Source organism: Vigna umbellata, chromosome 5 (genome assembly GCF_029865625.1).
Source record: "Vigna umbellata cultivar VRB3 chromosome 5, Vumbellata_1.0, whole genome shotgun sequence".
NCBI lineage: Eukaryota > Viridiplantae > Streptophyta > Magnoliopsida > Fabales > Fabaceae > Vigna > Vigna umbellata.
The window spans coordinates 70391697-70419025 of NC_142169.1; the positions used below are offsets into that span (position 1 = coordinate 70391697).

Here is a 27329-nt window from a genome sequence, read left to right on the forward strand (position 1 = left end):
GGGCGAAAAAGGTTGAAAAGTTGAGAGAAGGAGCAAATTAACAAAAGCTCATGAGGAAGGAAGGATGCCTCACCCACTCATTTGATCTACTTTACAGTTTACACGTTGTTCCGCAGATTTTTGTCTTCTAAGTGAAGTAACCTATTCAAAAGAATTCTGCAAAATTCTCAGAAAAATGTTAAATGCCCTCTCTACTTTCATATATTTTCCAAAACCTGTTCCCTCCACTATGCAGTTTAACAATTTCTGGAGACCCATCCCTCCAATAATCATATTAAACTCCCTCTAACACCCTACCCAAATTTTCTCTCACTCCTTTCCCTCCTCGTTTCATCCTTAAATTACTCGAAGAAACGAGGATCTGGTGAGAAATTGCGTGGAAGATAAAGCATATTGACACTGCCAACAACAATTTTATCAAACAGTCAATCCATCGAATCCACACTGCTTGTAAGACAGAGATTGCTTTCTTGGACTGATCACAATAGCACAATCCACCGAAACCTGTGCAATTCATTCAGTTCTTGTCGTTAATATATTACTAAAGGTTAAACAGGTTAATGAAAAATGCATCACTCAACAGTAGTAAAATCAGAATGTGAACACAGAAGAAGAATGATCCCACTCACACCCCATGTGCCGAACCGCAGGAACAGGATAGTCACATGGTGAAGACTTTTCTGGCCTTGAAAGAAAATTAAAGTAGCGTTTGACATTTCACATTTGTAAGCTTCGTTTTTAGTCTATTCCAACTTTAAAGTATAAAGTGGAAACAGAGCATGGCAAAACTTACACAGTTAGTTAATCTGACATTTAATTGCATCACCCAGAGAAAGAACAAGTAGTCCACCCCATTAAGTTTTCTTTTTCGAGAAAAAAATTGCAAATTTTTTTGGGAGAGAAAAAGGGTACCGAGGACAAACACCATAACGAAAATTATTGAGCTTGACACTGTCGTCGTGTAGTAGTTGGTAGCCTGGACTACGAATCCAACGACCCGATTCAACACTGGTGGGGCCTTCAAATTTTACCATTTTCTTTGCACTTTCTAATCATTCATTCTTCGCTAAAGTTGAGTCTAAACCACCAATTCCACAGTTTTTATACTTCTTATTCTCATCATTCTCCTAGTAGATTATAAAATTATCGGATTTCTCGAAATTTAGGATTTCACCGTTGTTATGCCCACAAAACAGAGAAACTGCACAAATCGAGTTATTGGAATGTCTATTCAGACAAATGCATAGAAGAACGTGAAACTCGACAGGAACCTATAATCAAGGGCTAGATAAGAAAATGTGATACCCCGAACTCGATTTTAAGAAATAAGTCTGGTTATTTTTAATTTAGAAACAAAAAATGTAATAAATATTTTCTTTTGATGTGTACAATACAAAAGAGGTATCTTTAAATATTTGGGAAGGAATAAAAAAACGAAAAACCAAAAGGATGCAGTGGAAATACAAAAGTGGAAAGGAACATCCTTGGAGATGTATCCAAAAATGAGTGAATGTGATCCAGCAATGCAAAAGAAGAAAAATATGACCAACAAAAAATAAAGTAAGATAGGAGACGACAGGGGAGTAAGAAACAGATGTTTAGGAAAAAATTCAGACAAATAAAAAAAACTCATTAACAATGTTTCAAATATTAATATCATTTAAGGTAAAACAAAATAGCTTTCGGCGCAGGTTATCACACAGACAACGTGGTACAGTAGTGTCTCAGCGGCGCGCGTTAGCCGGTGGAAAAAGAAGAAGAAAGAAGAGGTAAAGAAAAAGTAGAGTGGGACAGAGGGTAGTGGAATTGGCGGTTGCGGCCACATCGGCACGACATTCTCACTGACTCTCTCAATCTCTGCCATGGTAGAGATGAGAAAAGAAGCATAATAACCCTCGATTTTACTTGAAAAGAAAAAGAAAAAGAAAATTGCGAAGAAGACGAGGGTTTAAGAGTGAAAATGTGAGGTAACCAAAATTGGGAAAGAGGAAAATTGAAGAAGGGACCGGGTGTGTTACCTGCACGCCAGGGGAATCGAAGTTCATGACGCGGATCTTGGCGGAGACATCGCCCAAGACGCGGAGGTCCACGCGGTCGTTGAGGGAGGCGTCGCGAATCAAGTCGGCGGCGTCGGCCTGGAGGAGATTGACGCGATCGACGGCGATGGTGGCGATGACCTGGCGGTGACTGTGGGGCTGTTGGAAGAACCCGGGGACGGTGGCTTTGCCGAGGGGGATCCCGCGGTACATGACGGTGAAGCTGGACTGGCCGTATCGGATGCCAACCTTGTTGGGGTTGGTGGCGGCGAAGAGGAGGCGAATGGTGAGGGAGAGAGAGGCCGTGGAGGGGGGAGTGGATGTGATGCCCATGTACTGCACCCCCACCTGCTCCAGATCGAACTGCGGCTTCTTCGGCTTCACCGCCAGGATTATCACTAGCACCACCGCCAGCACCAGCAGCGCCAGGAACGAGAATAGAAGGAAGAGACAACAACAGCACCCTTTGAACGACGCCGATGACGACGAGCGAGCCGGCGTTGTGGGGTGGTACTGTCGGTACCCGTTGTAAGACGAATGTGCTGCCGCTGTCGTCGGCGCCGCTTCCGCCGCCGCTGCCGGTGGCCATTGTCTTCGCTCGCCGTTTGGATGTGGGTGGTGGTTTGCACTCGGGGTCATTCTCTCTCTCTCTCTCTCTCTCTCTCTCTCTCTGAATGGGCTGAGATTCTTTGTTCTTCTACAGTGCGTGTGAGTGTGTAATTGTAGCAATGAGAAGCTCGGAACCGGACACAGAGAGAAAGAGAGAGTGAAGATGGCTTTTGACGATGAGGCTGACCCCTCTTTGTTATTTGCCAAAGTTAATGTATCTATAAAATAATACATTATATTACTCATCAATCCAAAACAAAGTTCCTGTGTTTATGCTCTGTAACTATTAATAAATTACAAAGAAATCTGGGATATGATTGTTACACACATTATTAACTGACTCATTATAACTGTAAACGTGATCTGTAACAGTGAAGAAGACAATACTAACAATGTTCTTATATAAAAGGTAAATGAAGAGAATAAAAAAAATGGAAAATTTTATTATAATGATTATTTGGAGAATATTATCTTGGTTCGGATATTCGTCAACACTGTGATGTCTGCATTCTAAGATTGTGTTCTCGCACAAAGTATATTCTAATCTACTGTTTCATAATCAATTACCATTATATTGTCTCAAGATTAAACATAACTTATGTTGATGTTATTATTATTAATGGTAGGAGGTTGAATAATAGGAATGAAGTGTTACCAAGAAAGAATATTACAATGGAGATATAATTTCACGTGAGTTAAAATTGTATGGAAATTTGAAAGTGGGTGTCGACATCAGAAATTGGGAAAATATAAACATTTTGAAAGTGACAATTGACGATGAAGATTATCTTGAAAGTTGAAACGGTGCTGACGAATAGATGCAATTGAAGTGGATATTCTTCACGTTTTAACTGTTTGTATCTTTCTTGCTCTGTGAGGATGGGAAATATTAAAGCCCACTGGGTCCAACAAATTGGGCTGCAATGTTCTTTCGGCCTGCTATGCTTCTTATCAAAAACAAGTTTGCTAAAAAGTATTTATTATTTTTAACCCAGGGCATTAAGTCAGAGACTAACTTATCCAAGTCTTGGTGAAAATTTGTTTTTAAGTATCAAATTTCCAAAACATTACTCTCTACAATTCTGCTTTTACCATAACCAAGAATAGACAAGGGGAAGATTCAATTTTTCTTCTTAAAATAAAAATTATTAAATATATTTTTATTCATCAACTATGGGAATTGATTCTTATTTAAAATTTTGATAACATTTAAAAACAATAATTTATATATATATATATATATGTATATATATATATATATAAATTATATATTTTATTAGATAATCTAATATGTTATAATTTTATTATATTTAAATTAATATTTTTGTACAATACTATTTATTATATTATTAAATTAAATATATAATATATAGTTTAATACAATTATTGATATAATTTATTTATTGATTTTATCAATTTTTTAGAGAATGAAACTTATAACATCTAATAAACCATCACGTAGTACATTTCAAACAAGATAGAAAACACATGGAGTTTAACAAAAATATTAAAATATTGGATTAATTCTAATAAAATTCACACTATTTTTCTATATTTACTAAATATTATACATATATATATATATATATATATATATATATATATTGATTATTAAAGAGAGCTAAATAATTGGTATAATTTAAGTATAGATTTAAGTCATGCATTAAAAGAAAAACATAAACAACATATAATTACAAAATCCATAAACTTGTTATTCATAAATTTCTTATCTTAGACTTTTAAATTAAGATGTTTTATTTAGTTTTGATTGAGATCTATATGACTTTTTTGTACAATAAAATTAAATGATAATGTTATATACTTTAAAAATATGTTTAACGAGTTAAAGAAAATGAAATATATTTAGTTAGTTAAAGATTTCAATATTACATAATTTTCTATATAAACAAACTACTAAATTTATTAAAACATCTTATAAAGTCTGTTAGTTGGATTAAAATGTATGTATACAATTTTTTGACAAATTAAAAACACTTAGGATTGTAATACATTAGGAGTTAATTTCATTTTTTGTATTTAAAATTAATATTTTTTTCTAAAATGAAAACCCATGAATTGATTAGACTTTTTGTAAATATTTTAATCCTGTAAACTTTTTCAATATTGAATCTTTTGGCTATGTGAGTATTTTTTTTACCCCAATCTTTGTGGACTAGGACCAAACGAAATTGACACGTTATACATTAACTGAGTAACTTAAAAAATGTCCAATTTATATGTATATGTATGTAAAAAAAAAATGAAGTGTGAGAAAACAACCATTTAGATTGAAGAACAACGTGAGTAAAATACTTGGTTAGTTTATTTCAACATCAATTTGATAATATTACGTTTCTCAAATATCAAATCGTTGCTCAAAGGTATCACAAGTTGGTCACATTAGGAGACATAATTTGATTAGTTAAAGCCTACTAGCCAATACTTTGAAGTAGACACCAATATACAATATCTTTCTTTCTCACTAAGAAATACCTACAACTTGAAGAGATTCATTCTTACCGATCCATCTTCCTCTTCTTGTGTTTAAAGAAATTAGGATTCTTATTATTATTGAAAGATTAATGATTCTATTTTTATGATTAACCTTAATTGAGGTGAACACCTATATTATGAAAAAATAATGTGTCAAAATTTGATGAAAGGTGAGTAAGACTAAGATAGTCATACAAATACAACACATTAACCATTAGAAGAACATAAAACACACTCTAGTTGTTAAAAATTTCACTTTAACTATAATTTAAGGTGTTAAAAATCTAACAAAATTTTGGACTCAAAGAAATATGTTAAAATAAATTGGAAATAAATATGTCCCATGATAAAATTCAACCAACTTTTGAAAAAGAAATTACTAAGAATATAAGTTCAAGTATAATCACACATTAAATACAAATAAGAAAATTGATGGACATATTAGAAAAAAAAAGGTATATTGCATTAATTAAAGACAATTAGCGATTTAAAACGAAAGAAGAGAAATTAAAGGAGAAGTTTTAGAAGTTTGGTTTGCTTTATTTGAAAATCTTTTTCCATATTTGATCGTTGGAAAGTTTCCTTTCTTCTTTGTTTTAGAAAAGCAATGTCGCTCAGAGCTTTCTAAGAAACTATCAAAATGATGTTATGTTCCTGTCTTCTTCATTTTCTGTTACGTTCAAAACGGAACATAATAAACAATCTCTTCTTTCTTAAGGCAATGCTTTACACATCATCACATCATACACTTGTATAACTTTTTACACAACCTTTTTTTTTTATAGTAGAGAGAAAGAAAGCAAAAATGAAAATTAAATTAGTTTAATTAGTAATTTGTTTAATTAAATTCAAGTAAAATAAAATATATAAAATTTAAAATGAATTATTAATAAATATAAAAACTAAATTACTAATTAAACTTTAAATTAAAAAATAAATGATGTCTGTAGGGATAAAAAATATTTTATAATATTCTGCAATATGCTAATGCTTGTATTGTATACATAATATCCACTTATAAGAACATCCGCATATCAGTCTTATCCAGTCTTATATTTATATTCAGTCAAATTCAAAATATTAATTTTCTATACACATTTTTTAATCAGTGTTACAATCATGGCTCCATTCCTGATTAACATTACCACAATATAAAAGAGAAGAGTATAATATATATATATATATATATATATATATATATATATATATATATATATTGAATAAATATCATTTAACAAAAAAAATATTTCATTGTAAAAATACAGAAACGCACAGACAGTACAACATGCTTCTGTATAATAACCACAATATCTAAGGTTTACCATCATCACCTAGTTATTTTTCCTACTTTCATTTTGTTGAACAGATTAAATAATTTTTTGATACTCACCATGTAAATTGCAAGGAATGTATTAGCATTTCTATCTTTCATATTCCTAACTTACCAACAATAAAAACAACAGACTACACTTTCTGCTAATCTTCCAGAGACACTAAGATGCTAAATATACCAGATATTGGGAAACAATCATACAAGTATAAAAAATTCTAAAAACAATGCCTTAAATATTCTAAAAACAATCATACAAGCCCAAAATACAGGGATGGTAGGGACATACAGAAGGAAAAACAAACCACCCTCCTATTCAAGTTGAACATTTCGTGGATTCTTACACATAGGACAACACTCATTAGCAAATGGAATTACCTAGCTTTCATCATGGTGAAGAAAAATTAGGACCACATTAACCTTTTATCTAAGGATCAAAAGGTCGCAAGATTCATTACCTCTCTGGATAATCTTGTTTCCACTGCCTGCAAACTTTTTACTGCATTCTGATCTACATCATCTAAATAATATATACTACTCACATATTATAAGTTACATTAAACTTTAAATAGTAGTATCCATGTATAATAAAGTTGTGTTATTTTTCAATAATCCATATCCTATAATTGATGACATAATAATAATATAAGACAAAAGTGAACAACATATCCCCTAAAAGATGAAGTTATGATCCACTATAACATTAATTTACTTTCCTAGAAAATTGTCTAGGAGTAAATTTTTATTATGAATGCTTTAGTTTTTTCTTAATAGTTTTAATGTTAATAATTATATTTTGTGTAGTAGTTTTATTTTTTATATTTAATTTGTGATGAGAAATTCTGAGTTATATTGGATTTTCTTATGAGCTTTTCATAAATTGAAGATATAAACAAAATATTTTAAAAAAATGTAGCATTTAACGCTCATTAGTACATTAATAGAAATAAATTTTGTTTAATTTTAATTTTACATGACATTAATTGAAGTGTGTTGTGATAACCATCTTTAATGGATTTTAGACTCTGACATAACCAACATTCTTAAACGTATATTTTCAACTCTAACGTAAATTTAATATTTTCGACTAAGATGGATTTCCTTTTACATCAAAAGTGGAAAATAACATGTGGTGGACAGCCATGTGTAGCATATTATATTATACATTCTACTACTTCTTATCCTCATTTTTATATTATTTTAGATTTATTGTCTAACCTCGCAGATGAATGCCCAAGATTTCATTCTTAAAATGTTAAATAGTTAACCCAAACAAACGGCCGAATGCTGCTCAACTATTGAACCATCCATTTGTGAAGACATGAAACCAACAAAGTCTAGACAATCTTTAAGCTATTTTTTTTTTCAATTGTTTGCTTTAGATCAAATATGATAACATACCATGATTTCATTCAGGCTTTGGAAATATCACCTCAAAGAAAATGGGCACATTTCACAATATGGTTCCTAGTGCGAATGACTCCACCTAAAATCTAGCTCGAAATATGACGGTAACATTTTCATCACCCATAACATTAGCATCTTATGAGGCATTCCTACCAATTGTTCCTTTTCTTATTTTTTTCAATTTCAGAATAAAATACAAAAAGAAAAATAAAGCAGTTACTTTCCCACGCAATGAACTTACAAACTAGTAACATTTACAAAGTTTTAGAATGAACCATGATCTCAGGCTAGCAAATCAAAGAACATGAAATCGTGTTCGAAACCATTTCAATTTAAAAACCACAGCATCCTGTGCCTTCCACCATCAAACAAAACCATTTCAAATATAAACGTTTGGCTCCATCCTCTTTCCCTCAAAACGACCCTATCAATGACATGCAAATTACTCCACCAGCCCAACCCAAACTATCTCCCCAAGTTGGATCCCTATGCTAGAAGAGAAGATTAAAAAAAAAAGGTGATGGAGGTTGTTAATGTTGGAAAGATTGCTGGAGAAAAGGCAGCAGGTGACACAATCTGACTACCATAAATCAATACAACAAGAAATTCCTTGGGAAGAGGTATGGTATTGGGTGTGAAAAGACCTATGATATCAAATTGATCAAATGGCTTACATTGATGATTTGCAGCTGTCCATCTAATTCTCCATCCTGAAACCGACATAACGACGTAAATTGGGAAAACAATTACATAAATTTAATGAAAAATATTATTTGAACCTTAACTTTATAAAGACTGGTTGCCATAGAAATTTTTGTACAAAAGGCGTCAAATCATCAGTGTCTAAATATCACACTACATAAACAAATTTGTAAGGCCAAGTGACATGTGAGTAATATCTAAAATTGATGAAGTCTCATTTTTTTCTCCACATGTCCCCCTACCGCAATTGAGACAGCAGCTGCAGTTTCTGATAGATCCCTCCTCATCTCTGAAATTTTAGACCCCACATATTCTTTGAACTTAGAGACTGCATCAACCAACTTAAAGAGTTCGCCAGCACGCATTTGAATTTCTTCTTCACTTTGTTTAATCGCTTCCTGCAACTGCAATTGGGATGTCTTGACAAAAATGAGGTTTATTAGATAGTGTATTGTCACATAAATCACACGTCAGTAAAGAAAGGAAAAACACACTTCGCTGCATTCAAATTTAAAAATAGGTTGTGTTTATAATTTTGGGGTTATACCAAAAACAGGTACATATTTTACTTGGATTATTTCTTATTCTGGGCCTGGTGGTAGTTTGTTCAGCTTGATGTCCCTAGGATCATCTAGAACAATTACATACGCATGCCAAAGCTAAATCTCAAAATGAATGTATTATTGGATTCAACAGCATGCAATCTAAGAGCAGTTCCCTTCTTCACCCAAAGTACTTCCCCGCAGGCCATCAACACGGACTAAGCATAAAATAACTCCGAAGAAGCTAGAAAAAGAACATAGCAACTATTATGCGGTCAAAATACTCGCACAACAAACACTCGTTCAGGTGCACGGTATGAATAAGAACTCAGAAAAAAGATCATAGAAACACAACAATACAATGTAAGAAAGATGATAGCATGTTAGATAAGTATTCATTCAACTGTAGGAAACAGTGAAACAGGCTAATCAATGCAACAACATAACAAGCACATTCTCCTTAACTAGAAGGATTCTTGGCATTTCAAATTCAATATATTATTAAATAGATAATCACAAAAAGAAATTACCTTGAGAACCTCCGCTGCCTCTTTTTCCATCATATCCATTTCATGATCTGCTAACTGCACTTCCTCCAACATTTTTTTAGCCTCAGCATAACACCCGCTTGTGTATTCCTGTGTTTCCTTCTTTTTCTTGATTAGTTGAGCTTCCATCTGGTAGATTAATCAACAAGCAACAGAAATGGAAGTCAAACAGAAGTCATCACAAGGAAAAATCACTCTTCTGTCCAATATTTGATCTGTATATTTTATCCTAATCTATATGAATATTTCCCTTATTAAAAAAAAAAAATCATACTGGACCAGTCTTCATCTTAAATAGCGAGAAACATGTAGTCTTGCTTAGGAGTCATGGAAATAAGACATGTGATCTGAATTTAAGTGACAAACACTGCCAAACACCGCCATACTACCCTTACATCAAACTTTCTAGTGTAAGTGACAAACACCGCCAAACACACACGACAATGCACTTACTTGATCAATGCGCAACTGCACTGCTGCTAGCTGATTTCTTTTCCCTTCAAGCCTCGCAGCATTTTCACCAGACTTCTGCTGATAAGAAATGCACTCTTCCTGTTTTACCATAGAAACCTTTTTTATTTCATCAGCAAAGGATCTAAGCGCAGGCTTCAGCATGGTTTTGTGATCAATGCCCATTATCTCAGCAGGAGTAGTCCCCTTGCCATTCAACACATACTGAAATCCATTCCCAATCTTCAACCTAAAACCACTCAATCAGTAACATTGACGTAAGAATAAAAATGAATTTAAGACTCACCACAATATCCTTTAGCTAGCATTAAACACAATTTTCTTCATAATATGACTGCATAATGAAAATGGTGATAAAAATCTGACCTCTTAAGGGCTTGGTTACAGTCCAGAGCGAGAGCTTCTAGGTCGTTGAGTTTGTGCGAGATAGTGTTGTCGATATCCCACGACTTCTCTTCCCAAGCATTTCTCTCAAGCTCAGCCTCTGCAGTGTCCCTCTCCACCGCATGTAACTCTTTCTTCATCCTATCCACGTCCATCGCATTGAACGTCTGCGCCTCCACACGCCGCTTCAGCTCCTCGTTCTCCTCGTAGATACTCCCCCTCTCCGCCTCCTTCGCGTCCAACTGCTTCTCCTTCTCCGTCAAAGCCTTCTCCGCCTGCTCGATCCGCGACGACAGCTCATCGATCATCTTGTGAAACTTATTTACGTCGTTCTCCAGAATCGCCTTCTCCTTTTCCAGCGCTTCCTTCGGCGAGGGCGCGGTCCGGAGCCGCTCCAGCTCAGCATTCAGCTCCTCCGCGTAGCGCCGCGTCTCGTCAAGGCGTTCCTGGGCCGCGGCAGTCTGGTGTTGGATCTTCTCCTGGATGTTGCGGTCAACTTCCTCGACGGCATCGTCGTCGCCGCGGATGTAGTGCATGTAACTGTTGACAGTGTATTGGTTGATGGCGTTGTGCTGTTTGGGAGAAGAAGAGACGTGGAAGTGAAATTTGGCGATCTGTACTAGCCAGTGAATGAGAGCGAGGAAGCCTGGCCATTGGTGAGGCGCGGCTGGGGAACGGAGAATTGATTTGTTGATTTTGAAAGGGTAATTGAGGCGTTTGAGGAGGAAAGGAAGATCCTCTTCTAGTTTGGAGGAGGGGAAATCGAGGAGGGAGAGGAGGAATTTTAGGGTTTCGAGGATGTCTTTGGCAGAGGGGAAGGTTGTTTTGAAGGTGATTGGGAAATTGTGCGAGGAGAGGAAGGAGTTGATGGTGGAAACTACCGTTTGCTGGAACTGGCGGTCTTTGTAGAAATCGAGAGTGGGGCGTCCGCCGACGCCAACGGATGAGGGGCGGCTGCTGACGTCGGAGTCGCGGGAGGGGTACTGGCGGCGGTGGAAGTCGACTGGAGTGGGTGGCGGTGGAGGAAGGAAAGAGTCCTTGGGTTGGCGTCGCGCGGTAGGTCTCATCCTGCCACAATCGATTTAAATTTGAATTTTTGTTACTAATTCCCACTCTATTATAGGTGCTACAAGCCAAGTGTATATAATAATCATTAAAGTTTTTAGTAAACTATTCAACTGTTCAGATTAAACTTTGGAAAAGCAAGCTTCAATATGCAGATTTTTTTTTTTTTTGGAATTTTGAAAGAACTGGACGAGTGAAGAAAACGACAACCCTAACACACAAATTTTGAAAGTACGCTAATTATGTTTCGTTTAATTTTATATTTTATTTATTTATATAAGTATTGGATATGATTTTTTAAATGAAATAAAAAAATAACAAACAAAAAAGATAAAGTAAAAAGAGAATGCCTTTTCGTGTTTTTTTGTTTACACGACGATTGGCATAGTTGAATGAAACAGATATTTCATATTAATAAATTGTTGAATATAATCGACAAAAACAGTCAGATATATTACGAAAATAATCCTGTAAAGAACATTTTATCTAATTGAACTATTAAATTTGATTTACTAAATCATTCAACCTAAAATGATCTCATGCGTTTTAAAAAGAAAATAAATTATTATTTAGTGTACGGAGTTCTTTGAGATATTCTTAGTTTGTTAACATGAAAGTTGAACTAATGCTTTGTTTGTTACACACACTGCAATGCGACTACTACAGTTCGAGTGATCATAGTAAAAATACAAATAGTTTTTTTAATGGAATAGGAATGTGGTAAGTATACAACATTCATTTATCAGAACATATATACAAATTGAACTCGTACAGAGATGGATACAAATTCTCCTTTGCTCTTCTCGTGTATGGAACGACAGAGATGAATGAAGACTCAGTTTGCATGCCTCCTATAAAGAGGCAAGAAAAAATAAATTAAATAAAAGTTAAAAAATATAAATGCTGCTGAGGTTCTTTTCTGAACCCTGCCACAGCCGTTGTGGAGGTGACTCCTGTCGGAATAGTTAGACTAAATGTTCCTTTTCTTCCAAATTCCGGTGGGAACCCCATAACATACAGGAGATGCCCCTGTCAAGAATGGAAGAGTGCAAACTTCCCGGGCCTGACCCATGAAAGCTCCAATTTTGCGTCTGTGACCACAGTTCTTAGGTGACTCGTTCTCGGCCAACTGTAATTTCTTCTGCGGAGCCTTCCTCTTTGCTCTACCCTTGCAGCCCTTCAAGTTCATGGCCTCAAATTCTTCGGACAGTAAGTTGCATTGACAGCATTCCGATGACATATCTGATCTTTCTTTCAACCATGCATCGTACATTGCCTTACCAAATCGATCGATATCCTTGTCTGTCACTTCCCATAGATTGCCAACAATTGCTGGAGAACCAGCCAGCAGATATGACAGGGGAATGCCTTGGGGTGCATATTGACCAGGTAAGGTCAATGAACCACTACTGCACCCCATCAGAAGCGTAGCAGCACATTTGTCTAGTTTCTGAATCTCTTGCCTAGGAATGTACTGAGCTCCTGGAAAAACGCTTTTAGTCAGTGATATAAATACAGGGAGCCACATGGAATTATACATATACTAGGTATTATGCAAAACATGTTACCACTTCCATGTCCAAAGTATATGAAAAGGTCGTGACTTTCCAATGCTGAAGCCAATTCTTTGATGGCGGGTCTCGAACCAGCCTTTCCCTGTAAAAAACAAAAAGATAAAAGAAAACATACTGAGTAGACTAATAGATAAAAGAATTAGCAGGGATATAAAAGAATGTGCAATATTTCCTCCCTTGTAGTACATTACCTCCAGGTTTTGGTCTCTAAAATAATTCTCAAATTCAGTCTGAGTGCCACTGAGATCACCATCTGGATTTAGTAAATAAAAAGCATCCAGCGGATCTATCAAAGGAAAGGGCACTAAATTCCTTCCTACTGGCTCCTTATGGTCGCTGCCTTTGAGAAGAACAGCAGAAATGCAACTAACAGAAGGCATGCGATAAACTTCCTGTTTCCGTAGAATGGGCAAGTTTTCCCAAGGAAGCATCTGTTGCAGTAGTAGTTGTTGAAGCCAATAGTAAAAATAAACACATCAGGCAACAGGTAAAACCAAGAATACATACATAGCTCAGTTTTGAAACATAAGCTAAAATGACATTTGCTTGCAGCTATTGTTTTTCTTAAAACTAAGCCACAAATTTCACTTGGCAGATGTGTTAAAGGACTGGCAAATAAGAAATTACAGAATTGAATATAAACAATTTGGTCAAATCTGTTGAAAATATTGCCGCTTCAAATGTCAATTATAAGCACATAAATGTCAGTTAATAAAATCTTTAAAGAAAAAAAAGCAGATATTATTATTCATAAGAGTTGAAATAAATTTAAAACCATAGAAGAGTTTTATTAATTTGCTGTACCATTGAACATCAAATAGTAGACCTTAATGCTTAAAATTAATTCATAACTACATAGTAAGCGAGTCAGAAATAACTCACTAACCTGCACCTCATGGTCCAACACAAGAATTATAGGTTCTCTGTTCATAGAGTCATCCACTTCCAGCACATTTAATGCCTCGCTTAACAGTTCAAAAGCAACCTCAGACGACATTCCAAAATCATTTGTGTTTAACAATATCCCTTTCTTTGCTTCATCACAATATCCTACTTTAGCAATGTAGCAGTCTTTCTTCGAGCATAATTGAGAAACCAATGTTTTCCCATCACAAACATATTTAGAGCCTCCAAGAATAATTTTAAGAAGGCCCTCGTTAGCATCCAATTTGCATTTAGATCTTAAATCATTCACAAGATTCTTAAGCACCAAGTCTAAATTTTTGCAGTTCAACCATTCTCCAAGAAGAAGACATTTCCATGAACCAAACCACGACTCTTCAAGATTCCTAGTGAGATATGACAATAGCACAAGAGATAACATTTAATTTCTAAAAAATGTAAGACTGCCACCACCCAAGACAATGATGTCAACGTGAACAGTGCTATTGTAAAGTTTGAGTTCATTAATAAAGAATGGACAAAGCGTTGCATTGAGCACATACTGTTCAACTACAGAAAAAACTGCAGAATGTACAGTGTACATTCTTAAATCAAAGTGACAGCATATTAACTTATGAAATCACGATGTAGTGCACACACCTCAGGAATTTATCAAGACGGTGATCGAGGTTCTTTCTCCGTTTCCACCATAACATCCTATTCTGTGTTGTATCTTCAAAAGGAGATATTGTTGACAAGTAGTTTTCTTCTAAAATTGTTTTGAATGCTGGAGCCACATCATCAACAACTGTAAAACCCCATGGGCACCGCCATTTTTCACTATGTTCCTCACAGTTCAAAAAGGTGCCCGAACCAGTACTCAGATCATCCTCATCTGAAGATGGTGATGAAAAATTTTAGATTACCTTTATAAGTTCAAATGGATAAGCTTAACACTGATATCAGAGTTGTATATATGTGTTTACAGTAGCTACATACCTTGTAAAATAGAATCAAGTGGCAATAACATTACAACAGGATCGTTCTTAAAGCTCAGTCTTGATACCAGCATCCATGCTTGAACACATGTGGGATAAGGCAACAATTCCTGTAGTAAACTAATATAATCATGCCCAAGCAAACTTATACTGATGATAGTTGTTGATGGGAGACCGGCCAAGAACTTCTTCACATGTTCTGCAAGATCTACAGTGGTATCAGGCACGAGCCTGCAACAGGAAGGAACAAAGACATCGAGATCATTGCTTCAAGTTATATGTCAACCAATTCTTTGCTTGCTTTACAATGCAAAAAGAACAACCTGCTACCTGAGTGAGCCAGATGTGCACTCCCTGATGCTAGAAGATCCCGTAACATGTAAACCCTGAAATTGTACTTCTATTATTTACATTTAAGGAACTGTGCTTCAAAAGGCACAATACAGCATTGAACAAGCAATAAATCTTATACACCTTGTGTTGTACTAATAATCAGCATTCATGTAAGTGTGTGAACTGTGCATGGATCTGAAATGCATAATTTGTAGGGTCAAATGCACGTTTAGTGTTTAGGATTGTCTATGGATGAGCATTGCGTTAAATCTCACTTTCAGAGGCCTGTGCAAAAAGAATTTGCTCTTCAAAAACTACTACACTTGTCATGGCTTATTTTAAAATGCTATTTACTCGTCGCGTAAGGATGATTTTGAACTACAATGTCATCAAATGATCCTAAATTATATAATCTCCGGTCCTTCTAAAGCACAAATGGAAGGATGCCAAAAGGGATTGCAGTGGCTCCTACAAAAAGCATAGACATTGTGGACCAATAGAAATCACTCTTCAAGATCACTAAGAGCTCAGATTTCCCAAACATTAGAGAGTTCATTCTGCCATTTAGGCTTAGTAGAATAGCCCAAAAATGGATGAAAAATGTGAAATCAGAAGCTAGTCCCTTATGGCTTCTCAGTTCACATGGATAACAGACATGAGTATAAAATAAAAAATGTCATATAGCACTACTAATGTATGGCAAAAACTGAATAATAATGACTGCGACATTCAGGATTTTCCAATTGCTAAACCAAAAATCAGTGCTTCTATTCAGAAGTCAGTGTTCATAATGCAGATATAAAATTCCTTAGATTGATAGACAAGATATGCCTACCTTGCATCTCCCAGTTGGATGTGAAAGAAGTTGATGAGTAAGATGAGTTCCAATTGAAGCTTGGTGGAAATATGAAGACCAATAATTTTCACCCAAAACTCTGCTAAAAGACAACAGACAGAATTGCTTGCTGATGGAAGAAACTACACACATCACAGCAAGTAATTTTGACACCTGTCAGAGTATCATCAGCACACAAAGGTCATAAACCTGCCCAATTGGTGGTAGGAAAGTAACAAAGGAAGAGATCAAAAGGCTAAGAGTCAGGATTAAGAAACCCCACACACATTTGCACTCCAGAATATACTGCAACTGCTTTACAGAAAATAAAGCATATCATGATACGTTATATCAGATTTCAAATGTTCTCGAATATTGCACTTAAGTTTCAATTATGAACATGAAAGAGAATAAATAATAAAGTATTGTAAATATGGAATGTGGACTTCAGCTACCATAAATGTAAACATTATAAAAGGGAAGAGATGTCAAGAACTCCAAGGGGTTCAACTTTATTTCATGTTTCAAAAACAGTCATGACAAGTAATCTGGAATACTATGAATCTACAACCAAGAAAATGATAGTATTCACGATCATGAAACTGTCCAAATAAACAATTAAGTGAACTGTCCCTTAACAATAATAGGAAGATAAAGATGTATGACCTTTTGAAAGATTACAGGAATCTCGCGAGAAAGTACAAAGGCTACCATCAACCAAGAAGCCAGGTCTTCAAACTTTATGGACGACAGATTACTGAAAATGTTCCTGTAACAAAAAAACAGAGTTTCAGGAGTTATAAAATAGCCCTTTGCAAGACAATGTTTCAAGAGGAGAGCACCATGATATAGCAAAATACCAAGCAATGACATTCAATCAACATTTCCTTAAGAACAGAAGGATTTGGCTGATCAGAGTATTAAGAAAATGGAACATTTTCTAATACAATGTTCAGAGACAAGTTATTAATCAAAGTGTAATTCATTTATTTTCCTTCAACTCTGAATTTTAGTAGAGGAGGATCTCTTTTAGGGAAATATATGCAATGTCAGACCATTAACAGTGAATAAGCAGTAAAACGTGTAGTTTAGTTAAGATGAAATACCAAACAACAATTTCTTTATTGATCAAGAGGGTACTCTTTTTAAGCAGGAAAATTGATTCTGATTATAAATACATATGAACAACGTGAAAATTTATTAAAGCACATAAAAAAATACGTGACAATTGTCAGTTAATCAGTCACAGCTGCATCCAGGAAGATAAGGATAAAAGCACATAAAATTTCCTTATTGATCAAGAGGGTACTCTTTAAGCAGGAACATTGATTCTGATTATAAATACATATGAACAACGCGAACATTTATTAAAGCACATAATAAAAGACGTGACAATTGTCAGTTAATCAGTCACAGCTACATCCAGGAAGATAAGGATAAAGTACATTTTGGACATGAATATGCACATAAATTTGTTTTCTCATAAAAAAATAGGAAGGTACATGTATGAATCAAACTAATCGGGACAAATACCTTGCAAGCTTGGAATGATAGCTCTTCAAAGAATACCAGCATATGTCATGAACTATTTCTGAGCGTTCAATAGTAAATACATCTCCCGGAATCTCCCTTGCAACCAAATGATTAAAATAATCTAGAGGAATAGAGGAAAGCGCATGGTAGAATGGGTTTCTGCTGACAAGAATTGATATGCTTCTAAGAAGAAATTTATGTGTTTCATCAATTTGACCAGGATACGCAAAGCATTTCACTGTAAAGAAACATATTAGGAAATTAAAGAAGCAAACAACTTCATCCAATAAATAAGTATAATGCCCTAAATGAGCAAGCAAGAAAGTGGTAAATTCAGTATGAAAAATTGACCAAATTTGGAAAAGGAAATTCTCAAGTTTACCTTACTAAAAAAAGGCATGTAAACTACAAAAGTGTTTTGAAAATAAAATGAGAAGGACCATATGTAGATGTCAACTGAATGATACTTGCATTTTCTCAGCAACTGAATGAAAAGCAGAAAATATGAAAGGGCAATCATACCTAATCGGCTGAGTAGCTTCATTGAAAGTTGCCTCCGGACAAACTCCCATTTAAGATTAATAAAATCATTTAGTAAACCAGATTTTACAACTTCAGATGGAAGACAGTACCAACACCTCATTTTCGAGAGAACACAAGTTGTTGCACACCTTGAATTAAAGGGACAACCTGTCTTGCTCAAAACTGTCCCATTTTTATTAAGTCCATCAGATGAATCAGAAACATGATTCTCCTGGAGAGTTTCACATACTTCTGGCTTCCTGTAAATGCTTGTATCTTCACTCTGAGAAGATCTATATCTAGAACGAGTTACCCTAGATTTGTTCTGAACCACTAAGTGAGGTTCCTTTGGTAAAACCTTTGCTGCATTTTTTGTCTTTCTGGTTTCTCGCCCTGCTTTCATGGACTTATTTATATTTTCGCCAGCTTCTTTCATTATAAAGCAAGTACAAGTCTTACCAGCAGGACATTTTGTATCTGTTGCAGTTCCACCATTGCCATCTTCAGGACAACTAAGAGGATTTTTCCACTCGGAAAGGTTTAGTTTATCCAGAGCTGACATATACCAATTTTTTGCAGTCTCTTTAGACATAACCCCGTCGCAGGTGCCAAATTTACTTTGACATAAATCTCCAAGATACTCATACAGAGTAACTTCAAGCTTCAATTTACACTTTGAGCAACAAAATGATGTGCTGCTTTCCTTTAAAATCTGTTGAGCACTTTGAAGTTCCTCTTCTGCTAAATCCCAATGTCTTTTCTTAATGTATAGTTTTCCTAGTAAAACACGCCACAGAAATGGCAAATCAATTTCATACCATCCAATGAATGGAAGCATATCAATCCAATCAATGAGAAAAAAATGCAAAAGTAAATTTTATACCTAAAGAGCAAGAGAAAGCAACTGTAAACAAAGGCAGATTTAGTGAACAGGATATGGCTTTCCCCCATTTAAGATAGGTTTCAGCCTCGGCTCCATCTCCAATCATTTCATGGATGATTCCTACCTGAAAGTGCAAATGTTGTTAAAATAAGATCCATTATAGGCCTTATCTAAACATATTTACTTTCATATATGAGGACTATGGGATAGAAATCAAACCTGAAGTGTGCTCTCAAGATAACACTGCATAACTTTCCATGCACTAAGATAACTGTCTTTCAAGTCCCATGATATAGAATCAAATAGAAAAATTTCCCTCACAGCTGATAAGTTTAATCCAATATCCTCAACACTATCTATAATATTCTTTGAGGAATCAACTATTACATGGTGCTCTTCATTCTGCGTCTGAACATTATGTGTAAACTTCCTTTGGAAGAGTTTAGCATGTAATCTATGAGCTTCTTTTGCAGAGGAAAGAGCCTAATACATTTTCAAAGAAAAAAAAAACTGTAAGTTGGGAGAAACAATGTAAGTTTTAAAAAAGAAAGGCATATATTAAAAAAAAAATACCAAAGTTTGTTTCATTGTGTGTGTGTGTTTGTGTTGTGTAAAAAACTTGATAACCTCTATATTGCATGTGATGTTTTAATCTATGGTACCAGCCTATTATCTTCAATTAGTACCTAAAACATTCATTAAATTGACAATTGTTCCTATCATATCCTGTCTATTACAAACAACAAATGAAAATAGCATGACTTGTGAGGACTGAGGAAACCAAGATTCCTTTCAAGAAAGAAAGTTTCATTGGAAAAGCAGACAACATATTTTCACACCCAACAGACAAATATTTCTGATGTTAAAAAATTGTTATGCTTTGTTTTAAAGAATTAAGATCTGATTGGGTTCGGTATAAAATGGGAAGAGGAAATTGAATAGATATTTAGACTATAATCATGTAAATGGACATACTATTCTTTTACATTCCTATATTCATCTCCACTTTACCTAGCCTGAATACATCTTCACTATTCACGTACTCAATCAAGTGAACCTTACAGACACAAGTTATCGCATCTAAAAGTCCAAACCAATTTCAGTTAGAAACATGAACATCAACAGTTCAAAATCAATTACAAATTCATCACTCTTGTGATCCTTTACACAAACAGTACGACTTAAGACAATCAAGAACATGCTTCAAATATCACTTGTCTTTAGTTTAGAAGCTAAGGGACTGGTTATCCATAACATAAGAATTGAAATCAGAACTAACTAATACAACTTACCTCTATTAACTGTCCATTTGCAACAAGTCTTGGGCACAAATCATAAAAAAGACAACCGGCAAGAAATGTAGAATGACTTGGGACAGGAACCTGGGAGAAGATTAATAGAGAACAGAGTGATGATTTTGTATAAAAAGAGATTGTGATAAGTTCTGTCTAAAACTGAGCTTACATTTGAAATCAGATCAAGAGCTGCTTTTTGAACTTCATCAATTGTGATGTCTGTTCGAAAAGAGCTCTCATGACTGCTGGAATTCCTATGAGAGCTGGCAAATAAGAAAGAAAAATTCTGCTGAAACCCTATCAATGATGATTGATTTCCCTGAAGATAACGTATCCAGAAATTAATATCTGAAAGTTCTCTGAACTCATCCAATGAGTTCATGATGAACTCCTCACTAACAGGTGAAACACAGAGAGCATGACATAGATTTCTACTTTCCCACATTAAGGTCAACCACTTTTCAATTGGAACATTCTTCCACTTAAACATTTTAATCACCAGTCGATATGCATTGTTGAACAGTTCCACGAAACCCTGAAGATATGCCATGAAAATACGAAACCGTGACTATAAATCTTACACAAAAACTAAAGAAACCAAAATGATTAAAGGGAAGCGGACCTTCAATTGTAGTAAATCAACTATGTTATAGAACAGAATCATTAAACTGTCAGATAATGCAGAATAATCTCCCTCTTCTAAGTGATTAAGATCTGATGTACTCAACCATAGATCCAAAGCAGACTTGACATCTTCAAAGATTTGCTGCTTGGTGTATAAAGCAAGATAAGCTTTTGTCAATAAAAGGAATTTATTAAGGGAGAAAAAGAAAAAAAATATTATTACAAAGCATTAGCATAAGAAATTCCCTTTACAATAATAAGAAAATATAAGCAAAAGAAAAGGAAAAATTAATGGTACAAAGCAGCCCTATCCCTCAACATAATAAAAGAAACCAAGCTAAGCCTTAACAAGGAAGCTGTTGAATTTACCATCACTAAATGATCATGACATTGCCAATGATAACTGTCCATCTTAAAAAAAATGAATACTTTATTGACAGTAAAAGTTATAAGCATATTTTTGGTACCTTCGAATTAGATTCGGCTTCGTGTGTACAGATTGCACGCAAGCAATATGTCACACACAATTGATGATGAATGGAATTACTATCAGTATATATGTCACCAGAAATATCCCTCTGTTGAAGAGAAATTACATTATATTAAATGCACATACATCTCCAACATAAAATATTTTACAAACAAGAGAAGTTAGATGTTTGAGGGAAAACGGAAGAACCAAAAGGCTTACCATAATAGCTATTGCTTCTGACAGACACTGGATGCATTCCCTGAGACCACCCATGCCCCTAACCCTGAGTGCCTTTCCCTTTCTCACTAGAATTTGTGCCATTTGAAAACGACTATCTGGAGTGATATATACATCTTGCAGAAGAATATCCGTAATTTTCATTTGCATTTTGTGACATATTTCAGAGTATTTAAAACTCATCTCCTCATATGCAGTAAGCTCCTAATAAGGCAATAAGAATAAAAAAAGGCAACTGACAAACGGGAAAATATGCATAAATTTGAACAAATAGCAGCAAAATATGATGAAAATTCTATATGAAGGAAATATATATATATACACACACACAGAGACTAAACCTGCTCCAAGATCACGGCGATTTTCCTCTTTGACAATCGCATAGAAGATGACAGTATGCAATACAAGCTAGGAGAATCAATTCTCTCACCCACCTGCGTAGCACGTTTACATTCTATCTGCATACCATTACCAGTACCAAAACAATCAGTGAGACTAAAAAAGTAAAGTTGAACTGAAATGGGAAACCTTCCAAAATACTTAACAGTAAATACTTCAAAAAATTTACCTTCACCCACTGCTTTACAACCGGTATTGGAGCTGGAAGTTTCTCAAACAAATCATTAGCAGTGAACCAGTTGTTAAGGATCTCAATCACCTTTTTGTTTATCTTTACATTGTTGACATCATACATAATATCTAAAAGAAGAGCACTTCTGGTGCAAGCCTCCATTACAAAATCCTTCAAAGTACCTTCTGACAGGTTTGCACAATGATACTTAATACAGAGCCATGAAGCTTTACAGCACAAGTTTAGCACCTTTGAAGCCTGCAGTGATATGTCAGACAGAAATTAAAGTAAAGCACTGAAATCTAAATATTTCTATTTCTTTAATTTTGCAGAGTCAAAATCAATGGTAAGAAAATAGAAATCTCACATGGCTGCTGGTGATTTTACACAGTTTATGCATGTTTCCACATAGAGAGAAACACTTTTTCACACATTTTTTATTACCAATTGCTGCATTTCTATTTCTTGAAACTAATGGAAAGTTGAAAATGATTGTGTCCTAGTAAGTAGTTGTTTGATTCAGTTCAAAGTAGAGTGCACCTTTAGCACAAGTAACAGAGTGAGTTGTTTGCTTCAGTTCAACCCTAATGGCCTTGTAAAGCAGGCATGGTAGAGTTAATAAAATCAAAATACATGAACCCTTAGTAAATATCTTAAGATTTCAGGCTAAAACAATCATTATGTATCAAATAAGATTCAAGAAATTATTTTATCTATACTTCAGTAGTCTGACTGACATCTAAAAGCTCTCATTAAGTCATAAAGCTTCTGCTACAATATCTCTTTTACAATCTTGGATTTCCATTCTGTGACAAAGAGCACATGTTCTGTGACAATGTTAGGACTTAGAGAGTATAGGAAAGGAGAAAAGGGAAACAGAACACTTAACTGTTAATCAGTTAAGTGAGGGGGCGGGAAAAGGCCTATATATTAGGACCCTTTATTGTTTCAGTTAGCCAGTTGTGTAGTTTGTATGTGTTGACCGGTCTTACCACCAGGTGGAGGAGGTTAAGCTCCTAAGATACAGTGTATTCTTGATTCATTGTTGTGAATACCATTCATACTATTCCTTCTTTACAAGTTCTTGATTGTTGTGTTTGAGATAGAGAGAGAGCTTGTTAGGAATTCCTTCCCGAATCCCTAACAAAACATCTCAATAAGCAAATATACGTCTGTGATATATTATCATTAAATGGAATATTTTAACAAAAAAGGAAATGAAGTACCTTTTCTAGTTGCCTGTTTCTGTACAAAACTACAGCAATATTGTAGAGACAAGCAATAATGTAATTTAATCCTTCTGTTTCAATCCATTTGCTAGCAATGATCTGCTTAATTAATTGCTTGCTCTCCTGAAACACCAACAAAAAACTATTTAGCCGTTATAACACAAGATCCAATAATATTATGACACTCTGCTGATAGTTTCAGAAATTGAATATCTTATTCTTTAGTTGAAACACCATTGTAGTAAAAATATGATCATTACAAGGTAAAAAGGAGAACCTCGACTTTAAGATTGGTTCTAATGGAAAGGGTGAAGGCGGCTACAACTACATTAAGCACTGTTTTGTTCTTTTCATCAAATCCATCTCCATTGTTTTTAGGCACGAAGCTGCAGCCCATAAGAAGTGGAAATTAGACATTGTCATAGAAAACAATACGGCGTGAAATTATTACAAACTTGTTAAGATATCTTATTTTCTATAAGATCCAAATAACAAAAAAAAAGAGCTAGAAACTACTCTTTATTATTAGCATCACAAGAAAATCAGTGTAAAAGAAGAGAAAAGTTCACTGGATATACTATACCTTGAACTCGAAAGTATAAGATGACAAAGTGTATGGAATGCATCTTGGACAGTGGACATCATAGTCATATCTGAAGTATCATCCACTTCAGTAACTAATTGTTTCCTTTCTGAATTAATTGATTTAGCAAGTGGTTGGCATAGAAATTTCAATGCCTCTACATAAACTGACTTGTAATTCATATAAGCCTGACTATTGAAACCCGGTGGTGTGCATGGGATACCAGCTAGGGATTGATCTTCCATGCTGGACGACATACAATTACTTTTGCTGCAAATATGCAAGGAACCAAGCAATGACGGTGAATTCTGAAGTATTTTCTTGTTTTCAAGTAAAGTTCCAAGCAAACACCCAAATTCTGCACTGCCAGGTGATGCAAGATCTCCAGTTCTGGACCTTAAATTACAACTAACAAGGAGCAATCCAGCAGCATAAAGCCTCAGTATTGAATTAATGGGTGTCATAACCTGCCCAGCTTCTTCAATCAAAGTGGAATACAGAATGTGGAGAATAGCATTGTAATTGAAAAGCATACACGAGAGAAACCTTCCTAGAAGAATACCTGTTTGAAATGTTCCGCTATTTTGTTCAAATACGCTGCAAATGCACAACAAAAACTAGCATTTGCAGTTTGACATTTATTCACACAGTAATCAACAAGTTCAGCAAATTCTATCCCTGTGTTTCCTTCCTCAACCTGAAAGGATAAATATAGTAGATGAATAGAGCATGAATAAAGGGCTCCAACAAGAAAATATCAACTTTATTATTTAGATGGAAAACAAGCTTTTAAAAAAATATAATCCTATAAATAGAAAAAACAAAAAATAAACAAAAGAAGCCCAGTAAAACATCTAAATATGCGAAATATACAAATGATAGAATATATAGCACCCTGAGTGGAATATGTGGTGATGGGTACCTTGCACTCAAGAACTATGCAATCCAATATGTCCATGATATACAAGGAATTACTATCCCGCAGTGCAAACAATGAAGAACACATCCTGTGAGCAATCTGCAATTAACATTTCATGAAGGTGGCGAGTAAAAAATTTGTTGATGCATGTATCCAAAAGTAGAGGCCTACATTACCTTGTAGACTTGATCTTTGACTGGAGACTTCACATACTCAGTCAATGTCGTAGAGCAAAACAACATCACCAATTCCCTATCCGGAAATGGCATCCTCCCCAGTAAATTTAAACTACACTTACCCAGATGAATTACTAACATCCTTTGCAACTTCTCATATGAGTTAGAATCCAATTCCCTGAAACAATAAGTTGTATAAATACGCAACTTAATACCTTACTAATTACAAAATGGTAATTGTGGCAAAAACAAGACTAACCCAAACTAAACTCTATGTTGGAACATTTTGAAAATTGAAAATAAAATACAACTGAGAATTTTAAGAGAGCTGACAGACTAAACAAAGCCTGAGACAAGCAGTAGCTTCTTCATGTAAGGTGTCTCCCTGGGATAATTGACATTATATGTGGGCACAACCACAGTATTGGAAGTCACAAGTAAAGAAGAAAAGAGTAATAAAAGTAAACAAGAAAGTACAACAAGAGAATCCAAGATAGCTATTCTCTCTAATTTTCTGAATGTTAAACAGGTGCAATTGGGGAACTCTATGGATATTTTCTAGGGATAGACAAAGTGCATGAATTGAGCTGAACTATTATAAAACTGGACCAAACTTTAAAAGTGGTTTGAGAGAACCAAATTGAATTGTATAACAGTTTAAGTAAATTGAACTGGAGTATAGCATGGTTTGATTGAACTATACTATATTGAACTACTCGAAATTGCTTGAATTATATTAGTTGTTATGAATTGTTCAGATTATTACCAGTAAATATCCCATTTTGAAGTACATTTTCCAATATCACAATTTATAGTTCAATTTAGTTCAAGCAGTCTTGTGTAAGAGTAACTAAAATCTTTAAAACTAAATAAAAACAATTAAGTTCCTTTTTTCATTTTAAACAATTCAATTTTTTAAAGCAATTCAATTCAATATCAATTTGGTTCAATTCAAATGTTTCTGAACAACTATTTACAGGGCTCAGATATGCACACCAGACCAACACACATACAAAGAAGCAAAGTAAACAAAATTATAGTCAGCAACGGAGTGGGACGTACATGAGCCAAGGGGTTACTTCGTCCACCAACTGAAGCACCTTCTTGAAATTGTCATCTTCTTTAGCCAAACCCGCGGATGCACACCTTACGAGGCTCACGGCAATATCAACTACCAACGAACATAAGTCTTTACCGTCTCCACCGCCCTTGTCTATTTCAGGGAGAAGCTTGCCCTTCCTCTTCGGCTGTCGAAGCCTATCAAGAAGCCCCAAACCCTCGACTTCAGCTTCAGCGAACAGGGCGCAGGACTCGAGGCAGTGCATCAAGCGAAGTCTCTGGAATTCGACTGAGAATGGCTTGGAAGCCAACTGAGAAGCGACGGTGTCCAAGCAATCGAGGCAAAGCCGGTAAACGCGGAGCAGTTCGAGGACCAAAACGGAGTCTTTGGACTTGGAAAGCTCCGGGAGGCGTTTGGGGAGAATGGATAGAGAGGAATTGAGGAAGGAGAGGAAGCGCTTCGCGAGGGAGCGGATTAGGGTTGGGTCGGGTTTGGATTTCTTTGTTGGCTTGAGATCTGCAAGGGGGCGGAGGTAATCGGAGACTAGGGCGTGGATGCCGGGGGAATCGGAGGACTGAAGCTTCGAAATGAGAGATGATTCGGAGGGAGACGCCATGGGAAGAGGGAATGGAGATGCAAAGAAGGAGTCTGAGCTTAAGTTGCAAGGCGCCAAAAACACGCTCTTACTCTTTTATTTCAAACTTCGGAAATGGAACGGAGCATCATATATAACGGTCTTTTTTTTTTTTCTTTTAAGGAAAACAAAATATTAATATCACCAAAACTGCCAACAATTTTCAAAAGTAATTTTTATGCTATTTTCTGAAATCTTGTTTTCTTGAACAAATGTTCCATTTTTTATTTTGCATCTTTAATATTTCTGTTTTAGCTTTTATTACTAATCAACACTGTTAAATTAATAATGATGAGAGCGGTAGATTCAAATAGAGAAAGAAAGATTTGATTAAAGTTTCAATAGTACTACCTTTTTTAATAAAATATTGGTATAAATTATA

The 27329-nt window shown here is 35.1% G+C and overlaps 3 protein-coding genes across 4 annotated transcripts; all 3 read right to left on the minus strand.

Annotated features, from left to right (window-relative positions):
- Positions 1-32: 32 nt before the first annotated feature.
- On the minus strand, positions 33-2954 carry LOC124837250 (Late embryogenesis abundant (LEA) hydroxyproline-rich glycoprotein family). 2 transcript variants are annotated; one of them, XR_015786573.1, is made up of 2 exons: positions 630-2954; positions 33-504 (listed from the first exon to the last, which is right to left on the minus strand). XR_015786573.1 is itself a non-coding variant. In XM_047312562.2 (2 exons), the coding sequence occupies exons 1-2, from the start codon at positions 2889-2891 to the stop codon at positions 418-420; spliced, it is 960 nt and encodes a 319-aa protein (XP_047168518.2). In that variant the 5' UTR covers positions 2892-2947; the 3' UTR covers positions 33-417. The 2 variants fall into 2 exon arrangements, 1 of the variants encoding a protein (XP_047168518.2); XM_047312562.2 differs by having other exon boundaries at positions 2019-2947.
- A 5672-nt stretch (positions 2955-8626) lies between these two features.
- On the minus strand, positions 8627-11697 carry LOC124837244 (kinetochore protein NDC80 homolog). Its single transcript, XM_088115091.1, has 4 exons — positions 10505-11697; positions 10121-10367; positions 9650-9796; positions 8627-8996 (listed from the first exon to the last, which is right to left on the minus strand). Exons 1-4 carry the CDS (start codon positions 11587-11589, stop codon positions 8775-8777), a joined length of 1701 nt encoding a protein of 566 aa, XP_087971217.1. The 5' UTR covers positions 11590-11697; the 3' UTR covers positions 8627-8774.
- Positions 11698-12259: 562 nt separating this feature from the next.
- On the minus strand, positions 12260-27136 carry ESP (separase). Its single transcript, XM_088116808.1, has 27 exons — positions 26316-27136; positions 25254-25431; positions 25081-25176; positions 24721-24855; positions 24159-24625; positions 23853-23961; positions 23573-23698; positions 22344-22604; positions 22117-22233; positions 21758-21979; positions 21534-21644; positions 21065-21208; positions 20612-20977; positions 20440-20529; positions 19367-19630; positions 19148-19271; positions 18265-19041; positions 17743-17980; positions 16876-16978; positions 16210-16383; positions 15372-15427; positions 15043-15272; positions 14704-14938; positions 14048-14450; positions 13353-13592; positions 13156-13243; positions 12260-13069 (listed from the first exon to the last, which is right to left on the minus strand). The coding sequence occupies exons 1-27, from the start codon at positions 26927-26929 to the stop codon at positions 12558-12560; spliced, it is 6480 nt and encodes a 2159-aa protein (XP_087972934.1). The 5' UTR covers positions 26930-27136; the 3' UTR covers positions 12260-12557.
- Positions 27137-27329: the final 193 nt, after the last annotated feature.

Excerpts from the sequence above, each read along its gene's own strand:
- LOC124837250 (XM_047312562.2), bottom strand. The coding sequence starts at position 2,891 with ATGAGTAATATAATGTATTATTTTATAGATACATTAACTTTGGCAAAT. Across the intron at positions 505-2,018 it reads TCGATTCCCCTGGCGTGCAG|GTTTCGGTGGATTGTGCTAT; the intron begins GTAACACACCCG and ends TGAATTGCACAG.
- LOC124837244 (XM_088115091.1), bottom strand. The coding sequence starts at position 11,589 with ATGAGACCTACCGCGCGACGCCAACCCAAGGACTCTTTCCTTCCTCCA. Across the intron at positions 10,368-10,504 it reads TGTAACCAAGCCCTTAAGAG|GTTGAAGATTGGGAATGGAT; the intron begins GTCAGATTTTTA and ends GAGTGGTTTTAG. Across the intron at positions 8,997-9,649 it reads AGGCAGCGGAGGTTCTCAAG|ACATCCCAATTGCAGTTGCA; the intron begins GTAATTTCTTTT and ends ATTTTTGTCAAG.
- ESP (XM_088116808.1), bottom strand. The coding sequence starts at position 26,929 with ATGGCGTCTCCCTCCGAATCATCTCTCATTTCGAAGCTTCAGTCCTCC. Across the intron at positions 23,962-24,158 it reads CTTATACTTTCGAGTTCAAG|CTTCGTGCCTAAAAACAATG; the intron begins GTATAGTATATC and ends TATGGGCTGCAG. Across the intron at positions 16,979-17,742 it reads TATCATTCCAAGCTTGCAAG|GAACATTTTCAGTAATCTGT; the intron begins GTATTTGTCCCG and ends TTTTTGTTACAG.